Source organism: Sceloporus undulatus, chromosome 4 (genome assembly GCF_019175285.1).
Source record: "Sceloporus undulatus isolate JIND9_A2432 ecotype Alabama chromosome 4, SceUnd_v1.1, whole genome shotgun sequence".
NCBI classification, from domain to species: Eukaryota; Metazoa; Chordata; class Lepidosauria; order Squamata; family Phrynosomatidae; genus Sceloporus; species Sceloporus undulatus.
The window spans coordinates 68,476,848-68,499,847 of record NC_056525.1 but is presented as its reverse complement, the minus strand read 5'-3'; the positions used below and the strand labels follow the sequence as shown (position 1 = coordinate 68,499,847).

The window sequence follows — 23,000 nt, the reverse complement described above, 5'->3', positions numbered from 1 at the left end:
TGGATAAATGTAATATGTGGATATATGTTATAAGGTATAGCTTATAAGATAGTTGCATAACAGCTTCCAAAATATCTGTTAGTATAGTAGCTATCATGGAAAGCATTGTTAGTGAAGCATCCTGGCAAGAGAGCTACTATAATTTGCTGAGGAAGGAATGTTGTGTTTTCCTTACTATAGGAGACATCCAAGTTAAACCTTTGAGCTATTTCATGTTTCAAAATACGCATGGAATTCAGAAAGACTGAATTGTTTCTCTTTTATACAGAATGGTAATAAAACAATAATTCTGTGACTTCATATTCTGGAATCCTATTGTTGTCATATACAGGTGTTACCTCCCTGTATATGTTTTTATCTTTGTTGAACAAAGAAGTAATCAGTACTGCCTTGTGCAATGAGCCCTCCACCATGCAACCAAGATTTTCAACTCTGGAGCACATCACTAAAGCCAATTAGTGATCAGGAGAACTAGGGCAGCCATATAGCATCTGACTCCAGTGAAAACATACTAGTATACTGAACATCTAGGAGTATGATGTCTTCTTCCAGCTGCAAAAGGGCAGCTGGCAGCTACCCAGGGGCTACCTGTCTTCTCCTAGGAGTTGCCAACAGCGGTGGACTAGTCGAACTGATTGATGGTCCAAAACCTCATCTGAGAAACAGGAGTTCAGTGATCTGTACCTTGAAAATAAATTGTCCAGCTATGACAACAATTACTTTGGTGTTTGATCTGTAAAGCAAATCACTAGACATTATATTCCAGTGTATAGGTTCATAGCCATTGCCTATAGAAACAGACATATATTTCTATTTTTTCTTCATACCTACCATTCAAGTATGAATGATTTAAAGCCAGATGTAAAGGTAAAAAATTGGTTGTCACACTCTTGACTCTGAGCCCTTTCATGGCCAAACAGTTGTAATGTCAGATACTATTCATGGGCTTTGTAATACTTCGGGGAGGGGAAATGGGAAATCATCCAATAGAATTTTGGCAAGCAGTGCAGCTTTTATTCATGAAGACAGAAAGGCTGAATGCTCTTTGCAGAAGTTTCAGTTCCTTCAGTTCTTGAATATTTTTAAAGTTTTTAGATTGAAACAATATTGATTTCTTATCAGTTTGCCCTGGCTGTATTTGACAAAGAATCACTTTTGAGACCTTCAGAATTGTTTTCCAGACCAGATGACCTCTTCCACAGCCGCAATAGCCTTTAGAAGAAAAAAAAATACAAGAAAAATCACACACTTTATAGGCAAGGGTAAACTGAGAAATATATTGTAATATATTGCAATCTTCTGAGACTGGACGAAGATACAGATCCTACACCAACTGAAAATTGCCTATTTAAAAGATAAAGAAAAAAAGATGGGAAAACAGATAATATGAAAGCCAAGACAGCCTTGAGAGCTGCTGCAGGACATAATAAACAATACCAGGCTAAATAGACAAATAGAGCACTGGTATCACATAGGACAGTTGGTAATTTGTCCATCCCTAAGTGTAGGAAGCAGTTCTGTAGCTTGGGATGGACAAATTAGTTTATGCCAGTCCATATTTTGCTCATGTTTTGCCAAAAGTCCATCCCATTTAATTTCTGCATCAGTCTGTTCAGTCTGTTCATTTCTGCATGCAGTTTCCCCTGACATATACAGTTTGTACACAAAACAATTGTATACAACAATTCCTAATATATGCATTTTTGTAGGTTTTTTTTAAAACACAGAATTATGTTAGAGAAGTGTGCAATCCAAAGAATAAGAAAATTGATATCCATATGGATACTAAGAAAGCACAGGTTAACTCAATCAGCTTTAAAAATGCAGGTTAAACAAAATATTCCAACCTTCGTACTTTAAAAAATTTCTGACTGCCTTATTTAATATCTAATGTCTAAAGTTAGATTTTTAGTATACTGTTTCAAGGATCTAATTCAGTTTAAGGATGCTTCCCCATTGATCTATGGCATTTTTCTAAAGGGTGAGGCTACAGGTATTTTATTTCTGCACCAGGCCATAGTGTAGTGATCTGAGTCTTAGACTAGGACACTAGGAGACCAGGGTTCGAATCCCTGCTAAGCCACAGAAATCTACTGGATAATCTTGGGAAAGTGACACTCTCTCAGCCTCAGAGAAAGGCAAGCACAAATTCCCTTTGAACAAATTCTTCCAAGAAAACCCAAGAGAGGTTTGCCTCAGGGTTCCCTTAAGTCAGAAATTACTTGAAGGCACACAAGAACAACCAGGCACTAGTAACATTCCTCATCAATACAAAATACCATGCTGTTGTTAACTCCTTGCTGAAGCCATGAGATGCTGAAAAATTTCCAAAAGGATGCTTTTACCTTTTATAGAAAGACCATGCCACTCGTGTTGGACTTGTTAAATGATGCAGAATGAATCCTGCTACTGAGTTTAGCAATCCAGACCTTTTCTGATTGTTCATGACAGCAGAAGCTATGAGCAAAATCCAGGGTTGGGGGGGGGGGGAATAATAATAAAATTAATCATTTCTTGAAGGCAACAGATTCACATCTCAACCCCACCAAAATCTTTCTCCAGCTACAGTCTTGGAAAAGACTAAGAATTCCACATTCCAGCTCCTCTCATTCCCATTTGGGCTTGCTAACTCTAAAAGCAGCAAAAGTCTATTTAGAGTTGACCTTACAGCCATATTTTACTACTGTCTCCCAGAAACCAACAGCTCCAAACACTCTGTGCTAACTCCACCCATGACAATCCACCAGGTTTTGCTCTTGGCCCACTTTAATTCAACACTGTTCCTACACATGACCAAAAATGTGTCCAGAATACATCAAAAGACAAGCAATGCTTATGAAGCTGCTATTACAGAGCTATGTGTTTTACTGACCAGTAAGACGACATATTCGCATTTTCTGAGCCCTTTCTTTGTCAATCACAGAGCACAGAAACTTTTGAGACTTTATCACATGGGGAAAAGTGGACATTATTCTGTGAAAATCGTGCAATCGCGCTGAAGATTTTCACATGACATCACGATTAAAGAGTACTTATTCTGGCAATAAATAGGTAATAACCAGCAACAAATCATTCATGAGGAAATCCAGTGAATTATTTGTTGCTGGTTATTACCTTTTTATTGCCAGGATGAGTCCTCTTTAATCATGATGCATGTGAAAATCTTCACTGTGATTATGAGATTTTCAGGGGATAATGTTTGTTTAAACCCCTGCTTTCCCCCGATTCTGCACACCCTATGTGATAACGTCCTTACTGTCTAAATGTAACCAGCATCTGTTATTTGTTACAATGTCTGAGAAGTAATCCACTCCTGTAACATGTTACAGCCTTGACAAATGTTAATTCATTGCATTATTTGTTGCCCTGCATTATTTTCTGTTCCTTTTCCAAGGGAGAGAGACCTATGAGTGTGAAAAGCACATAAAACCTTTCTTCTCAATTTTTTTTTAAAATGCTCTTAAAGGAAATTTCTGAAAGTAACTAGATGCCACTCTTTGTTACACCATTAAAATAGCTTCACTCTCCCTCATTGGCTCAAATCCTATGGTGACATAAGCATCATATAACCTGAGTGTGCCCTTTTGGGTCACTGAAGACACAAGTATTCAATACCTCCTTATGCAGAGTTCTGCAACACCATAAAAAGGCAAAGGCAAAAACGGCAACATGAAAATTGTAGTTGAGAAGAAATAATCAAATAGGCAACAGTGATGGCAGTGGAAAGTGGCTTGAAAAAAAATCAACTTTCCTGTGGCACAAGCAATTGTTCAAGCCATCCGCTCACACACTGTTTTAGCTCTGTGGACCCTTGTTGAGGGCTCCACTCAGCCATTCAAGAAACAGATAGTATTGCCTGCAGACTTTTCTTTCTGCTGCTTCCTTGCACAAGTGAGCAGAAATGTATGATGCTGTTGTGGTCATGTGCCTTCACATCAACTCTGATTCTTGGTGACCCTATCTTAAGGTTTTCTTGGCAAGATATTCAGAGGAGGTTTGCTATTGACTTTCTGGAAGGCTGTGAGGGTATGAGTTGAAAATGTAAGGCAGATCTTATAAATTAAAACTACTCCCTTTTGCAGTTTTCTAGAGGTCTGTTAGTCCATTGCAGCAAAACTAACAAAAATCTTCTGGTGTCTTAAAGAGTAGCACATTTTATATGGCTTAAACTTTCATGGCCACTTAAAGCAGATTCATGATATAGAACCCTTGCCACTTTAGCATTGTTCTGATGCAGCTTCCATCTTTGGCTGATTATCATAAAGAACAGAACCAGCCAGTGAACATTCCAGATCCAACTTCTCCAATGAATTATATAGAATATTATTTTAACTGGGTTGGATCCAAGTCTTGATATGTGCAATGTGGTGGAAGGAAATTTTCCCAATCCCTTCTACTTCAAGCCTTCTGAAAATCCTACAGACCCTACTGGTAATCTGTGATATGAAGAATGTGGAACAGTGATTCCCTAAACCCAAGCAGAGGTATCTTCTGCAAGCAGAGCTTTCTCATCTACATACATGAGATTTTTCCCAACCCACTGTATCCATGGTTGTCTTTCTGGAAGGTTTCTTTACTGATACCCCCAGCACCGCATCACACAATCTCTCACAAGCTTTCCTGCACAGGTGATTCATTAAAACTAAGAGCCTTATCGCATGAAAAAAAAAAAGTCAAAATGTAGAGGGAGGGTAGCAGCTTTCTCTATGCCTCTCCACATGCCATAGCAGCACTTCCATTAACTTCCTGATGGAGATGGCAATAATAGCTTATCTTTTGTCATGCTTGAAAAATCCATTCAACAAAAGGTACACTTTTACAGTTGTCCCCCTTGGGACGAGAAAGAAAGTGCTACAACAGCACGCAGAGAGGCATGGAGAAAGCCACTACTGTCCCACTCCATTTTGGCTTTCTTTTCTCATGTATAAGGCTCCAAATGGACAGCATAACACTTGAACGCCTTACCTTTTCGACAATGCAGTGGCAGGTGTTGCAATACTCTGATGCCAACTCTGTGTAGTCCACTAATCACAGAATGCCATAAAAAGTCTTTAGAATCTGTCCCATTAGTTGTGTTGATGACTCTTGTCCCTTGATTTTGACAAGAAGGCTCTTTACCAGCATGAAACAAATCTTTTTTACTGAACACACCAACAAATTCAAAAGTCACTGTCTTGGCAAGATAACCTATGTCAAAAATGTCTGTAAAGAAACAATTAAACAAATTCATAAACAATTGCCTTAAAACAAATATTTTAGGTACCGATAAGGTCATAAGTCACGGGGTGAGTTTCTATTCCATGAGCTTTTGTATACCACAGGCCAAATTGTATATGTCAAGTGAAAGCAATGGATAAAATCCAACATTGGCCAAGTGGACAACTTTGTTTTTAACAAGAACTGTTAAAACCACCAGCAAGGGTCATGTGCCTACTGCAAATCACCCAAAGAGCGACCTCTTGTTTCCAATGTATCAGCAGATTCGGAATTAATTTCTACCCACCCTTTCAGAAACCAAAGGAAGAGAGGATGATAGAAGCTGGAATCTAATCACATTCTGAAACAAGAATCTGACTCAAAATGAAGCACAATAACTTAATGGATTAGAATTCATCAGAGAGGTGCTGTAACTGATGTGAAATTTACAAGAGGCATTTGAAGGACATATATATGGCTTCTTAAGAGACATGACACCTCCAACTACTCCAGTAGTAGCTCATAAAGAAACCACTTCTAAAATATACATCTGTTCTGTGAGAAACAATGAATTTGGGTCTTTCCAACTCAGTGTTAGTAAGATGTGTGTATTTTAGAGCTTTACAAATCTTTTATGAAGAGAAATTGGAGCTCGGAGACGTTATTTGTTTGAACAATAACTCTACAAATCCCCCAGCCACACAGACACTGATGATGTAATTCAAGAAAGTGGTCCATGGAACACTGCCAGTTCAGAAGCCACCAGATGCTAGTCCCTAAACAATTTTCAGGAAACAATTGCAGCCAATGGCCATAATGGTACCAGTCACAGGCACATTGGGGGGGGGGGGGAGCAGAAATTTAAGGTGTCCCACATCAGATAATTTAAGAAGTGCTGATGTAAAGAACACTTTGGCCTTTATGGTTCAGGTAACACTTACTGTTTCTATGTAAGAAGAAAATGGCATCTCGATAGCCTTGTGAATAAAATTCATTCATAATCTGTGGAAAGACATGCCATATGTCATCATAACAAGCAAACAGCATATGTGGGCATGTGTGTGTGTCACAAAGGCTGAACAATTCAACTCAGAAGGAAACAATGGATCCTGGCAAGGACTGCAGGTTTGCCCAGTTTTGTAGCAGGACTGAAAAGAGCAATATTAGTACTAGGGCAGAGTTCCAAATCTTATTTTTAACGTTGTTGCTGTTGTTGTTGTTTAACAAAGCCTAGTTTCTAGCCCCCATGACTGTAAAACATGTTTGCTATGCCTGGGTGAACAATGCCTACAGGCATTTCACAACCTAGTGAAGCAGTTGGATAAGATTTCCAATAATTGGAAGGTAGTGTTTTAGTATTCTGCTGGCTGCCCTTCCTACCATTATCAAACTCATATCCTCCAACATTTCACAGCTGAAAACTGGAACATGTGTGACCAAGCAACATCAGAGTTTGGTGAAGACAGCAAAAGTTATTAATGAGGAAGAACACACAAGCTCAGAGTTACTGCAGCAGGTTGCTTTTGCCTGCGCCTAGTGGGAAGGGCAAGAATCTACTCCTTTCTCACCTCTCCCTTCTGCTGAATCAATGCACTTTGAATTCAGTTTGCTGCAAATTAAGCAAGTTAGTGATTAGGGGGGAAAGAAGAGGAGGGCAGAGAAACTGGGATGGCAGAAGACTAATCAGGATTATTCCTGCCAGATGGGAACAGTTGGAGGGTATGAAAACAAGGATACCAAGGTGAGTGAAAATGCATTAACTCATGGCATGGTGGTGAAATGTATACTTGCAACAAGCTATCTATTCTTAAAAATATCCTGACTAACTATTAATCATGATGAATTTATATGCCTCTAAGTGGTCATCATGACATGGAGGAGCCTGGGGTCTCAGCAGGAGATGGACATTTCACCACAAAACGTCAGAACCAGACACATCAGGGAGCCCTGATGGCACAGTAGTTAAATGCCAGTACTGCAGCCACAAGGTTGTGAGTTCGATCCCAGGGATCCAGAGATGACTCAGCCTTACATCCTTCTGTAGGTTGCTAAAATGAGTACCCAGCTTGTTGGGGGCAATTAGCTTACACATTGTTAACTCCTTAGAGACTACTTTGTTCAGTATGAAGTGGAATAGAAATGTAAAAACTATTACTATTGCTTCCTTCCACCTTACTTGGATCATGAACCACTCATGATCATTACTAGCTGTCACATTGCTGGAGAATACAGTCATGTGTGTATGCCTGGGCATATATGTCCTCCTTGTAGCTTCATATAAGCATCTGGTTGACCACTGGACAGGCCTTTGGTCTGACCCAGCATAGCTCTTCTTATGTTCTTATAAAGCAGAGCTCTAAGACAGATGCTTAATACTTTCCACCAGTGCCCTTAGCCTGATCTACGTCATTCCTCTTCCCAAAGCTGCTCTTAATTGCATAGCTAATTTATAGCTGTAGAAGGCAAGATAGCAAAGAGGGATATAACTCAATGGCAGAGATAAAGCTTTGCACACAGAACATTCCATTCTTTATATTTTTAGATAAGGGCGGGAAAGACTCCACCCTGAAAATCTAGAGAGCCATTACTAATCAGTGCAGCTGGTAATACTGAGCTAGATGGAGTAAGATGCTTCTTCACCATAAGGCAGCTTTGTATGCTTCAATAGGGGGAACTGCAATGTGTCTAGGGACCAATTTACTGCCCTGGGAGCCACATAGACTGCCATATTGAAGAAAACAAACAAACATATAAACGAAACCTGGAAGAATCTGGAGGTCCACTTCTAGTTTTGAAATATGGGGTTTTGAAATGTTAAAAAGTACAGGTTACAATATTTCCTGCAACCAGAGGTGAAGCCAATTAGTTTCCTACCTAGCCTACTCCCTTTTGAGGTCTATGTATACCCTTTATTCCCCTGCTACTTAGGAGAGGGCACTTGCCTGCCCAAAAATTAAGACCATCTCTACCACTGGTCATGGTGGCTTTAAAATATGCTATGGGACAGTTTACCTGAATCTGGTGCCATCTAAACATCTTTGACTATAATTCTCATAATCATACAGTCAACACAGCTGGCTGTGGAATTATGAGTTGTTGTACAACACATCTAGGCCCCATTCCTACTGAGCATACAAAGCGATGTATATTGCTGCGAGTCTGGATCAGATCAAGTTTCTGAGTCATATTCGAATCAGGTCCATCGTTCCCATTACAAAAGGGAGCAAACGGACTCGTTTTTTTCTTGACCCATGTTCTCGTTCCCATTGAGCTTTCTCCATTGTATTTTGACACGGGTTTTTTTGTTCCCCATTCCCATTGCCTTTCTGGAACCGTCTTTTTAAAAACTGTCAATCAAGCGCTTAGGTGATTAGACGTCACAGTGAGGTCTAATCCCCCCTTCTTCTTCACACCACCCCAATACTCAGCAGCCATACACCCATTTTCTGTCTCAAAAAAGGAAACAAGGCTGGATGCAGGAGCCACATTCAGGGTTTTGGTTTTTTTTTCCCCTCTCTCTCTTTTTCTTTTCCTCTCACAAAAAGTTTTTGCCAGCCTCCCCTTCTCCATATCCCTTCTCTTCTTTCCTTTCTTTTCCCCTCCCTCTCCAAAAACCTAGTTTAACTTTCTTCTTTTTTTAAAAAAAAATAGTTTTACACACTCAAATATTTATTATTATTATTATTATTATTATTATTATTATTATTATTATTTGCAAAGAGAGGGAGAGAAGGATGGCTCTGTGGGGAATTTGAAGAGAGAGAAAAGTTGAGGGGGTGGATAGGTACATAAAGAGAGAGGGAGTTGTATTTCTTAGCATTCCTCCCTTTAATTTTTTTGGGGGGGTGCTTAGGCCCTTTTATTACAATTGGGAGCCTTGAGGTTTTCCAAGGCAGAAAGAGGTGCTCACTTGCAACCCAATGGCGCTCCTCGTGAGCAAGAGCCTCAGGTCCAGCATTCCTGTCTCAGGAGGATTTGGGGGAAGGCATTTCCTTCCCAATAAGCCCCCAAAAAGCTGATGAGAGCCTGAATGAGGAGGCTCTTGGCCTCCATAGGTCTCCTCCCGAGCAGAGGACCCTTCTTCTTCAACCTACCCCAGTATGCAGCAGCCAGCCACCCCTTTTCTATCTCAAAAAAGGAAACAAGGCTGGATGCAGGAGCCACGTTCAGGGTTTGGGTTTCTTTCTCTCTCTCTCTCTCTCCTTTCCTCTCACAAAAAGTTTTCGCCAACCTCCCTTTCTTCATATCCCTTCTCCTCTTTCCTTCCTTTTTCCCTCCCTCTCCAAAAAACCCAGTTTAACTTTTTTCTTAAAAAAAAAAAGTTTTACACACCACTGGGGAAAGGCTACTCGAATGGGGGGAAATGGTGCCAGGAATGCCAGGAAAGAGAACAAAGCTAGTGACACCCCCGGGGACAGCCCCTTGAACATTGCTGCTCCCCTGATTCAGACACCCTGGTTCCCATTAATTTGCCACGGATCCAACATGGCAGCTGCAAAAAAAAAAACCCCTCTGGAAAAGTGCAATCAGGATAACCCAGGTTATCCACCGCTGATTCGGGGTTTAGCTAGAGAAATCGATCAAAGTAGGATCAAACATGGATTCAAATGGGAACGATTTTCTTTAAACAAGGATCAAACATGAGTTCAAATGGGAACGATGTTCCTATAATCCGATCCTTGATTCAGTTTATAGCCTGGTGGGAATAGGGCCCTAGAGGGCAACTGGTTGCGGAAAGCCCTACATGTCAATCCCATACATTCCTTCACTTTTCTTTGTTTGCTAGCCAATCATAACACCAGATGTTTGTCAGCAAGGGAAGATTAAAACAGTCACTTGACAGAGGAGTTTATCATATAAAGGAGACTGGGAGTTTATCCCGTGAATATCCCAGAAAAATCGCATAATTACACGAAACAATTTCACACGACATTGCACAAAACTTGCCATTAAAGTGATCACAAAGAAGCATTATCACACATCTTTCTGGATTTCAGTGACAATGCATTTATTTTTTTTAAATCCTATTTATTGAGTTTTTTACATTATCTTAAAAAAGTGTATATTTTTTTAGCGACAATGCATTTCTGATATCACCTTATTTGTGCAATTGCGTGTGATAATCTTTAGTACAATTACTCACAATTTTCACTTTATTTGCGGGAAGCTTTAAATGTGCTTCAATCTCTCTTTAATGCTGAAGTTAGCTCCAGTGTGATAAACTCCATAGTCTACAAAAGCTCATGCTACCAGCTTCTTTCTTTCAGTTAGTCTCGGAGGTACTATAAGACCTCTCTGCATACTGATTCGACAGACTAACATGGCTATATCTTTGAACTCTTGATGTAAGAAGATTAAGGAGAACAAAATTCTAACCCTAGCACGGATAAACCACTGCAAATAATTCAGCTTCTCATGGGAGGCAACAGCCAGCTTTAAGTACATCACTTATTCATTTTCATGCCAACTCCAAGATGGTTCTCAAGAAATCCATTGTGGACCAACATGCTATCAATACTGTTCCAGGAATTCGGATCCAGTCCAGCTGGCTGCTGGATCTAAACAATTATAATCACTTGAGAAAGAAACATGGGCGTGTTACAGATGGCCCAGAAGGGGCCGTCTCACGCTGCCGCCGGTTACAGCGTCCAGGAACCGCAGCAGCCAAACAGCATGGTTCCCAGACGCTGCCAAGAAGGAGCACCAAAATTGTGCTCCTTCTTGCTCCCTGGAAGAGATGGCGCGAGGCGCTAGTCACGCACTCGCAGCGTCATTTACGGGGCGCGACGTGCAGACGCAGAGCGTCCGTTACGTCAAGATTGCGGCGGCTGTGTGGAACGGCTGCTGCCATTTGTTACGGACTCAGTCCGTGCTAGGGTTAGGGGCTTCTGGAAGAGACGCCCCTTTCTAACCCTAGCACGGACTGAGTCCGTCCTAGGGTGCCCGTTTGTAACAGGCCATAGTTATGAACATCTCACTGAATGTTAAATGTTAAAGTACAGCTTACAAAGGTACATCTGAAATATGTGGCCTTAGCAAGGAGATCAGTCTGGCAATTTTTATACATACTGGAAGCAGCATGGTGTAGTGGGTTGAGTGTTGGGCTACAATCCTGGAGACCAGGGTTCAAATTCCCACTCAGCCATTGCGTGGTCTTGTGCAAGTCATACTCTCTCAGCCTCAGAGGCAAACCCCTCTGAATAAATCTTGCCAAAAATACCCCATAATAGGTTTGACTTAGGGTTACCATAAATCAGAAATGATTTGAAGGCACACAGCAACAACAAAATAAACACTTTAATCCACTAACCCTCGTTGGCCCTCATCTTACTCTTTTATGCTCTCTTTGATGCCATGTTTCCAAGTCCTTCATTGATTTTACTCACTTTTTGGAATTTATTAAAATAAAGGAAGGAAAGGGGGAGTGACTAACACCTGGTGCTTGGAAAAGTTATTCATTGCAACAACCTGGCCATTAGCTATGTTGTTTGGGGATCCTGAGAACTGTAGACCAGAAAGTTAATTTGCCTAAAGTTACTGGTCCAGTCTTTTTGGGCAAACTGATGAATACAGTAATCAGATGACTGGGACAACTTACCCGGTAGCTGGGTGGGAACAGAGCATAGCCAATCCTGCACAAGTTCTCTAGGGAGATCTGAATGCTGCCATGTACAATATGCAAGCTGTAGAAGATGGCTGGGCAGTCTCGAGGACATATGTCAATCTCTCCTGTAAATGGAGACACTGTGATGGCAGTCTCTAGGTCAGAACGAGGTTGCAAGTTAGTGAAGCCACCATCAACATACCGCTGTAGAAAAGTGATAAGAATATTTCAATATAATATTTCATAATACTAAGTGAAATATATATGAAACAGAATTATTAAAAGGGCACACATTTTGAATATAAGTATTACTGCTAGTACTTCATCCTCTTCCAAATTTATCTTTTAGGCATGTATTTTGTTTTACAGTTAGCTAGTCTCAAGGATTTAGATATGTCAGAGATGCACATTTCTGTCTCTACAAGATTGCCTGTAAAAAAAAAATTTGATACTGAATTTTTCATGTTACTGATCCAATTGTTTATGCTTTTATTGCGGAAAAGAAGAACAGATCCTTGCACGTAGGAGAGAATAGGTAGGCACAGAAACACAACAACTGCAGTATACCTGAGATTACCTATGCTGGTCCCTTAATCTAAGAAAATAAAGTGCAGTTCTCAACTAAGGCAGATTCTGAGATTGGCTTGAAAAGACAGAAAAACCAAGCTCCTTTTCGTTATTTGCTCATGTAAACTCACCACACCTCGGAAGGAGGGAGGGATGAATCCAGCATAGATTGGGACAAAGCAGCTGCAAATCAATGCCTGTGGGAAGAGGAAAGATAAGGAAAAGAGAGGAGGCATGAGTGTTTCATAGAAGCACTGAGACATCGGAGTTTATCAGACAAGGGAAATTGGAAGTATAATCCAATGGCAATCTGAACGCAATCATGGGGTTTAACGTTATTGCATGATAGACTACCACACGCAATTTCAGGCAATGGGAAGTCAGTCCGAGAGCAATCGTGGGGTTTAACGTTATTGCGTGATAGACTACCACACGTAAATTCGGGCAATGGCATGCTATTTTCAGGAAATGGGAAGCCAGTTCAAATGCAATTCACATTCATGTAAATTCGTGGAACTAGCAAATTAACATGAATGCGTTCTGGCCCCAGTTTCTTTTCATTCGAAATTAAGAGAAATTTCTCACATGTGATAAAGTCCATCATTTGGTCAGAAGAAGTATTGTACCATATTATTGATTTAATGTAACGTATCCAAATAGATTATCGTGATAGTCTGTTGAAGAAAAATCACCAAAGAGTTTTGTGGCACTGGTGAGATGGATAAATTAATAACAAGTGCTTTCTCAGATTGTAGCCCACTTCATCAAATGCATAACATGTTACCCAGAGTTGAGGATGATACAGAAAGGGAGATTGGAGAGAAATAACATACAGAAAGCACTGGCAGTGACAATAACAACATTAACACGAGCCATTCTACATACATAAGAGCAAATAGGCCATTTCCTGGGGGGGGGGGGGGGAATAAAAATGAAGATTAGAAATAGCTGTATTCAAAAACCAGAGAGAAGACATTTCAGCCCCCTCCCCAGGACATTTTTTCCCCAGCCAGCCAGATGAGACCAAAAACTCTTCCATCAATCTCTGCCTTGCTATTAAGTTAATTTAGCCTTTATAATCTTCCTCTTCCCTTCCCTCCTTCCCACTGAGATCTTTTTCCTGGCCATGTTTGATGTACACATACACATGTTGATCTAGAACAGAACTTTCTAATACAACCTTGCTATGGATTGGAGTCCTGCTGAACCTAATTGAACTTTTCAACCAAAACAAGCAGCAGTTCTTTCCCTACTTTGTAAGATACAGTGCAAGAGGTGATATGAAACATGATTTCTGTGTACCTCTTGCTAAATAAGTTTTTGTCATTTTCTTCCACACATACACAATTCAAAGAACCATAGGCCTGTTACAGACTGCCAAAATAAAGCTGCTTCGAGTCTCTTTGAACGTATGCTGTTTAAATGATTCATGCATCCTAAGAATCTGGAAGCTGCACCAAAGCTGCACTCCAGTGCTTAGGAATGGAGTGTGGCTTTGGTGCAACCTCCAGACTCTTAGGACCCGTGCATCATTTAAATAGCATGCCTCCAAAGAGGCCTGAAGCAGCTTTATTTTGGCAGTCTGTAACAGGCCTTTGTCTCCCTTCCTATCTCTCTCTTTTTCCTTTATTGCTTTTCAGTTCACTGCCTCTTGTGCCTGATGATATCTCCTCCTCCTCCCTCTCCCCAAATATCATTAATTCCTTTATTATAGTGCCACCAGTCAGCTACTCAATAGACAACTACATTCTTATTAAGGTTGTCCATTTGTCAACAAAGTTACTACATCTGGGTTGTAATCCTAGTGGTAAATTGGTCTGATACCACCTCATCTCAGCATCCCACATGTCCTTTCTGGCCTGCCTTTAGAATTATATTACAATTATACCTACAAGACACACAGAAACAGTCATATATAATGCAAGGGCAAGGGGAAGACCATATAAGACTGTCTGGCAGATGGTGGAGCATACAAGATATCCAGCTAAAATATATACCAGAAAGACTAAGGATGATTTATATTTCCCTAATAGGTGAATAAGAGCAAGAGACACTGCTAAGTTCCAGTTAATTAGGAAGTTGCAATCTGTAACAAGATAAAGGAATCTTAATACAATGGGGCCTACATCCTGATGATTAGTTTCTAATACAGTTATTGTTGTTGTTGTGTGCCTTTAAGTCATTTCTGACTTATGGCAACCCTAAAGTGACCCTATCAAAGGGTTTCGTACACCCATCGAATCAATTGTTCAACGTAAGTAAATATCACCAGGGACATAGCCGGGGGGGAGGGGTTCTTGGGGTCCAGACCCCCCTTCCGTTAGAAAAATGAATGGTGCGTGCTGCTGCGCCACCGCACCAAAGCCCCAATATAACGGTGGCACTTAGTCTGGACCCACCCCCCTTCCTAAAATCCTGGCTACGTCCCTGTTATCACTGTTTCAATGGGTCCACTGTAGTTGAGACTGACAATACAAATTAGATCATTTAACACATTTAGGTCATACTGTGTTAATTCATTTGCCTGGTGACAAGATGTCCTTGTTATCAGTAATGGTCATGTGAATTGCTTGTGTTACTAATGTAATTGTCAGTGCCAGTACTTTCTATACAAACTTTATTTCAAACTTTATCATCTATACGTTCATCCCCAGTCATACAATGTGGACTGGAACTCAAGATAACACTACTGATGAGATTAGATATACCTGATGAAACTTATGCTATAAGAAACATGGGCCTAGTGTTTGTGTCAGCAAACAAGAACAAAAGAAATGGAGTTGTCTTTTATATAAATCAAAGCTTATATGAGATAACAATTTATAAAATACGGTTTCCGGTTGAAAAAGAAAAGAAATCAAAAAAGGTGACTTGACTTGAATACAGAGTCTAGAAGAAAAGCAGAAAAACATTTTTGATAAAAGCAACTCAACAAAATATTAAGGAGCTTATTGCTTGGCTTATTAATTTGGCTTACCTCTCGGGGTTTAAATTTCAATTCGAGTTGCATCCTGATCTTATCAGAAGGTTTTTGCCACTGAATTTGCCGCCTGAATACAGTCCAGGTGCATCTGCACTTGCAGGAGTGCTCTACGCAGCTGCCAGAGCGCTCTTGGAAGCGGGGATGCAAACGGGGTATATTTGGACATCAAATTTCACATCAAAAACCTTCTGATAAGATCAGGATGCAGCCTGAATTGAAATTTACTACTATCTTGGCAAGCAGATTAAGAAAACATATTTCTCAGAATATCCATGAGAATCTGAATGGTTGTTGTTATTGTTTTTCTAAAAGACAATTAAGGACTGTAAGAACTGTTATTAACATTATTAAATTCTTGGAACATCATAATCGCAAAAGACCTGTTTTGATATTATTTTTCTGATGCCGAGAAAGTGCTTGATAATATTTCCTGGAATTTTTTATTTCAAATATTGGAGAGAATGAAATTTGGTGAAAACATTATTTAATCAATAAATACAATTTATTCAGTTCAAAAGGCCCTGGTTTGTTTTTAATTGTGATGAAACAAGGGTGATTGAAATACAAAAGGAGACTAAACAGGTTTGTCCCCTCTCACATTTACTATTTATTTTGCTGTTGGAGACCCTACTGAAAGATATCAGATAAGATGACTGGATTTATGTGGTGAAAGTAAAAGAAAAAAAGAACATTATAAGATGAGAGCTCATGTGGATGATCTTGTGATAATAACCTAAAACCCATTGGACTCAGTGAAGACTCTTCTGGAAAAAAATTAGTCATTTAGGAAATGCTCTGGTTTTAAAAAAACAAAACAAAATTGCTGACTAAAAATATGATTTCAGAAGAGAATAATGCATTAATTGCTCTTTCAAATTTTAAAGTTGAAAAAGGGGTATTAAATATTTGGGAGTTACAATCACAAAGGATAACAGTTTAGTATTTCATAGCAATTATGCAAAAGTGTGGAAAGTGTTTGAAAGAAACTTAGAAAAATGGGATAAGTTAAAATTATCCCTTTGGGGTAAAATTGCAGTAATAAAAGCAAATGTTTTACCAAGGCTTTCCTTTTCAAATGATCCCTACTATAAAAAATGGAATATTTTATGTGAAGTGGCAGAAGAAAATTTCCAGATTTATCTGGCATGCAAAGAAACCCACAACAAAATTTAAAACATTGTATGATGATAAGGACGTGGCAGCTAGGTAATCCCTGATATGAAATTACATTACGAGGCCTATTATTTTGTATGGCTGAAGGAATGGATATAGCTTAGAGATGTGAGATTCTTGGCACTGAAAGGCCATAATTTAAGATTTGATTGGCACGGTTAGTTTTTGGCATGATAAAGTTAAGGCACATATTGAATTTTAAAATCTTCTGCAAGTTGGTATAGAGACTTTTTCCCTAAGATAAAATTAGCCACTTCACAGCAGAATTTTTTTTTAAGAAAAGAATGGGCCTATGCAGATGGGGAGGAGATCATTGGCCAACCACATGGTATCCCACCCACAGTTTCCAACCTTTTTCCACATTTTTCATTCTTGTGTGCAAAGATGAAATGAGAAATTTACATTCATAGCATAGCATAGTGGTTTGAGTGTTGGACTATGACTCTGGAGATCAGGGTTCCATTCCCAGTTTAGCCATAAAATTCACTGGGTGACCTTGGGTAAGTCACATGCTCTCAGCATCAGAGGATGGCAATATCAACCCCCCCCCCCCCTCTGAACAAATTGGGCCAAGAAAATCCCATTATTCACCTTAGGGTTGCCATAACACAGAAATGACTTGAAGGCGCACAACAGCAACAGTAGCAATACCACAGGCAGGTGATCTGTGGAGGTTTTGGCAGGTGGAACTGCCTGAGCCTCTGGAGTAGATATGCTCTCTCCTCTCCCAATATGAGTGCAGTTCCTCTCCATACCTCTTCCACGAGCCACAACTAGAGCCTTGTGTGGATCATTTAGCCGTGAGCTTCCCACAATACAAATCTTGTCTCTCAACTATGAATGCAAAAGTTAGCTTTATAACCTAACCCTACGAATGTAATATGGAGATAATAATATTTATGTTTGGTTATTGTCATATTGTTGAGAATAAAGTGTGGAAAGTATTCTAAAGATTCAAAAAGGTAAGGTAAAGGTATTCCCCTTGGACAAGTAAGTTTATTGCACGGGGCTTGGAGAACAAGAAGGAAGTAGAATGGAAGGGAATGGGAAGGGAACAGAATGGGGAGAAAATGCATATTATCGCATGGGAAAATGTCTCTGATGCCGCCAGGAGTCCCCAATTCATTCCCCATCCATCCCACAGCAGCCAATTTTGAAGAACGATTCTGAACAGTTCTTCAAAATTGGCTGCTGTGGGATGGATGGGGAATGGATTGGGGACTCCCAACGGCATCGGCAGCACTCTCCCATGCGATAATATGAGTTTTTCCCCATTCTGTTCCACTCCGTTCCCATTCTCCAAGTCCTGCACAATAAACTTAAAGGTTGTCAAGTCATGTCTGACTGTAGGGGATGGTACTCATCTCCATTACTAAGCTGAAGAGTCAGCATTGTCAAAGACAACTCTGTGGTCGTGGGGCCAGCATGCACAGGACACTGTTTACCTTCCCATCAAAGTGGTACCTATTTATCTACTTGCATTTGCTTGCTTTCGAACTGCTATGTTGGCAGAAGCTGGGACTAGTGATGGAAGCTCACCCCTTCATGTGACACTTGGGCCTCGAACTGCCAACCTGCCACTCTTGCAATCAACATCTTAACTTCTTATAAATGTTGAGTATCATCGGCTTGGTACAAACAGGCCTTTAGGGATGCCCTCGTCATGTGCTAGGGTTGCCTGGGGGCGGAGTGCTCACACACCTGGCAACCCTAGCATGTGATGAGAGCATAACAATGGTGGTGCCCTGTATACATGGGCGCCGCCATTGTTACATAAGCGCCGTGCTGTGTCCACACAGCGCCGTGCAACGCTTACATAATGAGAGCGCCAGTGGTGCACTCATTACGCCACCGCTGTGGCTCTAAAAGAACCCACTTTTTGTGGGTTCTTTTTCCGCCGGCGGGAAGCTGTATGGTTTGACGGCTGCGGCTTCCCTCCAGCGGAAAAAAAGGCGCTGAGAGGCCGCCTTTTTTGGCGGTCTGTACAGCGTCATCATTATCATTCCTTACTATTGATTAAAAAGGCTGTTTGAAAATTGTGAAACCAAATGGTCCTTCAGTTAAGGCATTTTTCATTACTGACATTGTATTTTCCAAATACAGTACTGTACAATCCATAAGGCTACTCATTTTCTCCACCATAGTATTCTATTAGTCAAAAGCTGTAGTTAGGTCTGTGAATTCTTTTATTCTAACATTTGTCATACCCTTTAAGTTAATGTTTACTCCTATGCTGATGTTTGCTTCCTTGACGGTTATTTGTGAAATTATATCATAAGGAATTATATTATTAAACTAACATTGTATTTTAATTTAGTTTTCACATAAGAGAGGGGAACTTTGTCACCTGAATAAGCTCTTCCTTGGAATTATACTCGGAAACCACAACATTCTGCCCATCTACTAAACGTGTGAGAGAAATATAAAGCCTTCCTGTGGCCATCCGGTGGGCGTTCTCTGGCAGAATTTGGGACAGCCGCTTCTGCAGGATCCGTACAACGCTGCAACCAGGGGCAAGGGGACCAAGAATGGTTCTCCGGGCATCTCTGGCAGCTCCATATAAACACTTTTTAACATCATCTGGCAAGAAATAGGGAAACAAAAAGAAAAGAAAAAGCCATTAAGGCATGCCAGTCAAGACTGTTAGAACTACCTAATAAGAAGTTACGGGTTCATATGCTTATAAAAATATTTAATTTATCAAGAAAAGAACAAAAGAAGAGGGTGGCACAAGATCACCCTGAAGGTATATGGAGAGGGCAAGGTTATCAAGGTTAACAATAATGGAAACTAGTCATAAAACCAGTAACAGTGCAACCAATATGTTTTTTACAGAGCATTTTGTGATGTGCCTATTTCTAAGGGAAGTTCTTCACATTTTCTGACACTCCCCAAATTACTAATCCAAACCCCCTCACTCATGAATTTTACTTACCAAAATGCATCAGTAATAATGTACTGGTGCTTAGGAAAATATATTAGTCAATTTTGCTTCAGTAAAGTGTGATCAACCATTGGAGAAGAGCCTAATCAAAAACAATACTTCAGCAAATTGGGGTGGAATACATATTTGGCCAGTAAAGTAAAAAAAGAATGGAGAATAGTCTTGCTTGATCTGGTGCCCTTCATATATGTTAGACTGCAATTTACAGCATCCCCTAACTATGGGATTCTGGAAATTGTAGTCCAACATATTAGGAGCACATCAGATTGGTAAAAGCCAATAAAATATACAAATAAAGAATGATCATATAGATACCCCTAGTATTCCAGCAGAAAACTGAAAACCTTGTCAATCAAAACACAATCACTTAACTTATCCAAAGAATGTTGTTTGTCACTTGGCATCAAATAAGGTCCTGGATTCTTTATCTGGTTTGTTCCCATCACACTACTGTATAACTCCCTGTTGACCTCAGTTATCCAGGCTGATGCTAATTCAAGGAAAAGGAATGACTTCCCAATCAAAGCTTAATTTGGCTTAGCTTTGATAACTAGCATTCAGTCCTTTTCTTGGCAATTCTTGCTAGTCTGTCAATGACAGAGTGAACAAAGTTCACTACACTCAGTTTATGATGAGTGATCTTTTTTTTTTATCTATGCTTCCACCATCAGACTTTCCATAACTCATTATCCCCATCTCCCATCCTGGATCCAACTGAGCATGTCAAAATTATCTGGGTGCCTCAGTTCAGGCATAGGAATTAGCTTTTAATAAAAGCCAGTGTGGCATAATGGTTTGACTATGGAGTTTATCACATGGAGGCAGAAACTAGAATTAAAGTGAAAACAAACTGCTTTTGCTGGTTGTTTTTCACATGATGTTCAGGGTTAATCCAAACAGAAAGTCGAAAAAAACTGCAAATGTGGGTTGTTTTTCAGATGATGTTTGGGTGAAAGAGAAATAACATGAAAATAACCCAAACAGAAAGTCACCAAAACCCGCTCCTTTTTACTTTTGGGAACTTTTGAAAGTAAAAAGGAGTGGGTTTTGGTGACTTGCTGTTTGGGTTATTGTCACATTATTTCTCCTTTACACAAACACATCTGAAAAACCCGCTTTTGTGTGGGGGGGGGGGGGTTTCACACTTTTAAATCCAGTTTCTGCACAGGATTTAAGCAATTTGCCTCCATGTGATAAACTCTTATGACTCTGGAGACCAGGGTTCAATTCCCCAATTGGCTATGAAACCCACTAGGTGACCCTGAGCAAGTCATATGCTCTCAAATTCAGGGGAGGGGAATGGCAAACCTCCTGTTAACATATGTTTGCCTTAGGGTCGTCATAAGTCAGAAATGACTTGAAGGCTCACAGCAACAACAACAGCAGCAGCAGCAACAGCAGCAGCAGCAGCAACAACAGCAACAACAACATAAGCCAAAATATCATCATCACTAGTGTCCATTTGTAATGGAAAATTCAGAATGGAAAATGTTTGGGGAAATATGGGAGGGTTATAATACAACAATATCTTGACCTCCATTCTGCCAAGAAATCCATTCATGAGGCAGGTGGGGTGGGGTGGGGTGGAGTGTATTGCAGGATAAAAGTCTTATCAGAAAGGCCATGTCTAGCTTCCAATTCTGCATTTAAACTGCCCTGTTGCATTTAATATAGTATCTGAATAGATAAATCACAATTAAAAATTGTTGGCTGCAGGCTGTCTAAGAAAATCCACATTATTTAGATTGTATTATAGTACTTAATTTACTCTGGGAAAACAAGTAATGATGTATTGCATCCATTTTGATAAACGTATCTAGAAATAATAATTGTTCATTCACAAGGTACCATAGCTAATTTCTGTTCTATAAATGGCCAAAAAAATGGTTCCAGTTTCAGCACTAGACCCAGGCAACAGTCCTTTTATGGGTCAACAATCATAAATATTACCATTAGCTATCTCTACACTGGGGAAAATACCATACCATTTGTCTAACATCTTACCTTATTTTCCCTTCTCTGTTGTGGGGAAAGGAGACCTAAAGTTAAATGTATCATAAGTTTACACATGCAATTAATATTGTTGAATCAAATGAGCTGCCATGTATAAACATACGTATTTCTTTGCTGGAGTGAAGCCTAAGATAACCAAATGAGTTCATTTTGCATGTTCTGTCTAGTATCATGCAATGAACCTTAAGGCTAGTCTAGATATAAGGGGCAGGCAGACAAGTAGGCAGACAGACAGATTAGATGGGTCAGAAATATCATTGTGTCCTGAAGATACTGGATCTCTGGGAATTAGGGCTGATATAAATGTTTGAGTAGAAGTAAGGGAGGATGCACAACAAGTTCAAGTAAGGTCATAGTTTGGCAAAACATGAATTACTGAAACATGTCCAGAAAGGGAAATTCTGGCTGATTGATCTTAAAAACAGTAGACGAAGGAGACACTGAACTTCTTGTGGCCTGGAGCCCAAATTAGCAAGAGGTCCTTGAACTCCTAAATCATAACAGAAGATCTTTCAAATGGGATAGTTGACTCTGGTACATAATGTTGAGATAGCTTCCATTTATAAGCCCACCCATGCTGACATGAAGAGTCCAAGCATATTTATTCAAAGATGAATCCCATGAGTTCAAAGGGATTTTGGGGAAGCAAATGTATTTAGGATGCCACTGAAGAGACACTGAAATCAGATGGATGATATGCAAACAGTTCATAAAAACAATCTCTGTTTTCCTGTTATCAATGCCAACAGAATATGAATATGTAGTTGTGTTGTTTAGGGCAAGAAAAAGGTCTGTGGTGAGTCCAGACAATTTTCTTTGTACAGCCTGCTTTGCACAGCATTTTAATTCATATTGCATAATTTTGTTGCCTTTCTTCTTTCCACAAGAATATCTTTCAAAGTAAGGGAAAAGATGAAATAACAGCATTGACAGCACTAGGGTTGTTTGTCTGAAAGCACCAGTTGCTGATATGAATCCTCAGTGACTTGTAATATTTTCCTTTTTCTTTCTCTCATTACAAAACTTAATGCTATTTTTATATGGGTGTTTATTAATAAGCCCTTTAGGGAAAGGCTTGCTTATTCTGCTCCCACTCAAACCCATGAAGGATTTTGCTGTTCATTTAAATGGGATCATGAGGACAGGCTTCTCAGTAGGGTGCACACTGTCTACTGATCTGGGCAAACTAGGTCGTTCCCAAACAACCCCAACAGCAGAAACTGTAAGGACAATAACAGCTCTTCCCATTGATACAGATCAGTTGGACAGGTGTGAGCTTCATTAAATTCAAGAGTCATAAAATTGTAGGTCCAGGGGCCAATTTCTCCCCTCTAGAACTGACAAAAATGGAGATTTCACACACATCACAGCTGCTGTGCACTGCTGAAATTTGTAGAAGTAACCACAAGTCCATCTGGGGTACTCTCTGCGCTTTACACATTTAAAAAACATTAAAGTGCATTAATAACATGTACCTTTTAAAAAAAGAAGAATGGTGCTAAGGAACCCAGTTCCCAATG

At 39.9% G+C, this 23,000-nt stretch overlaps 1 protein-coding gene across 2 annotated transcripts in view; it reads right to left on the bottom strand.

The window, feature by feature from the left end:
• Positions 1–422: 422 nt before the first annotated feature.
• Positions 423–23,000, bottom strand: part of LOC121929456 (omega-hydroxyceramide transacylase-like) — a 29,842-nt gene continuing 7,264 nt past the window's right edge. For both annotated transcript variants that reach the window (XM_042465033.1, XM_042465032.1), the window contains 7 exons: positions 18,871–19,103; positions 12,499–12,564; positions 11,795–12,004; positions 6,138–6,198; positions 4,966–5,202; positions 2,346–2,457; positions 423–1,212 (listed from right to left, as the gene is read on the bottom strand). In XM_042465033.1, the coding sequence (XP_042320967.1) occupies positions 1,119–1,212; positions 2,346–2,457; positions 4,966–5,202; positions 6,138–6,198; positions 11,795–12,004; positions 12,499–12,564; positions 18,871–19,103 (1,013 nt within the window). In that variant the 3' untranslated portion in view covers positions 423–1,118. The remainder of the gene's footprint in view (positions 1,213–2,345; positions 2,458–4,965; positions 5,203–6,137; positions 6,199–11,794; positions 12,005–12,498; positions 12,565–18,870; positions 19,104–23,000) is intronic.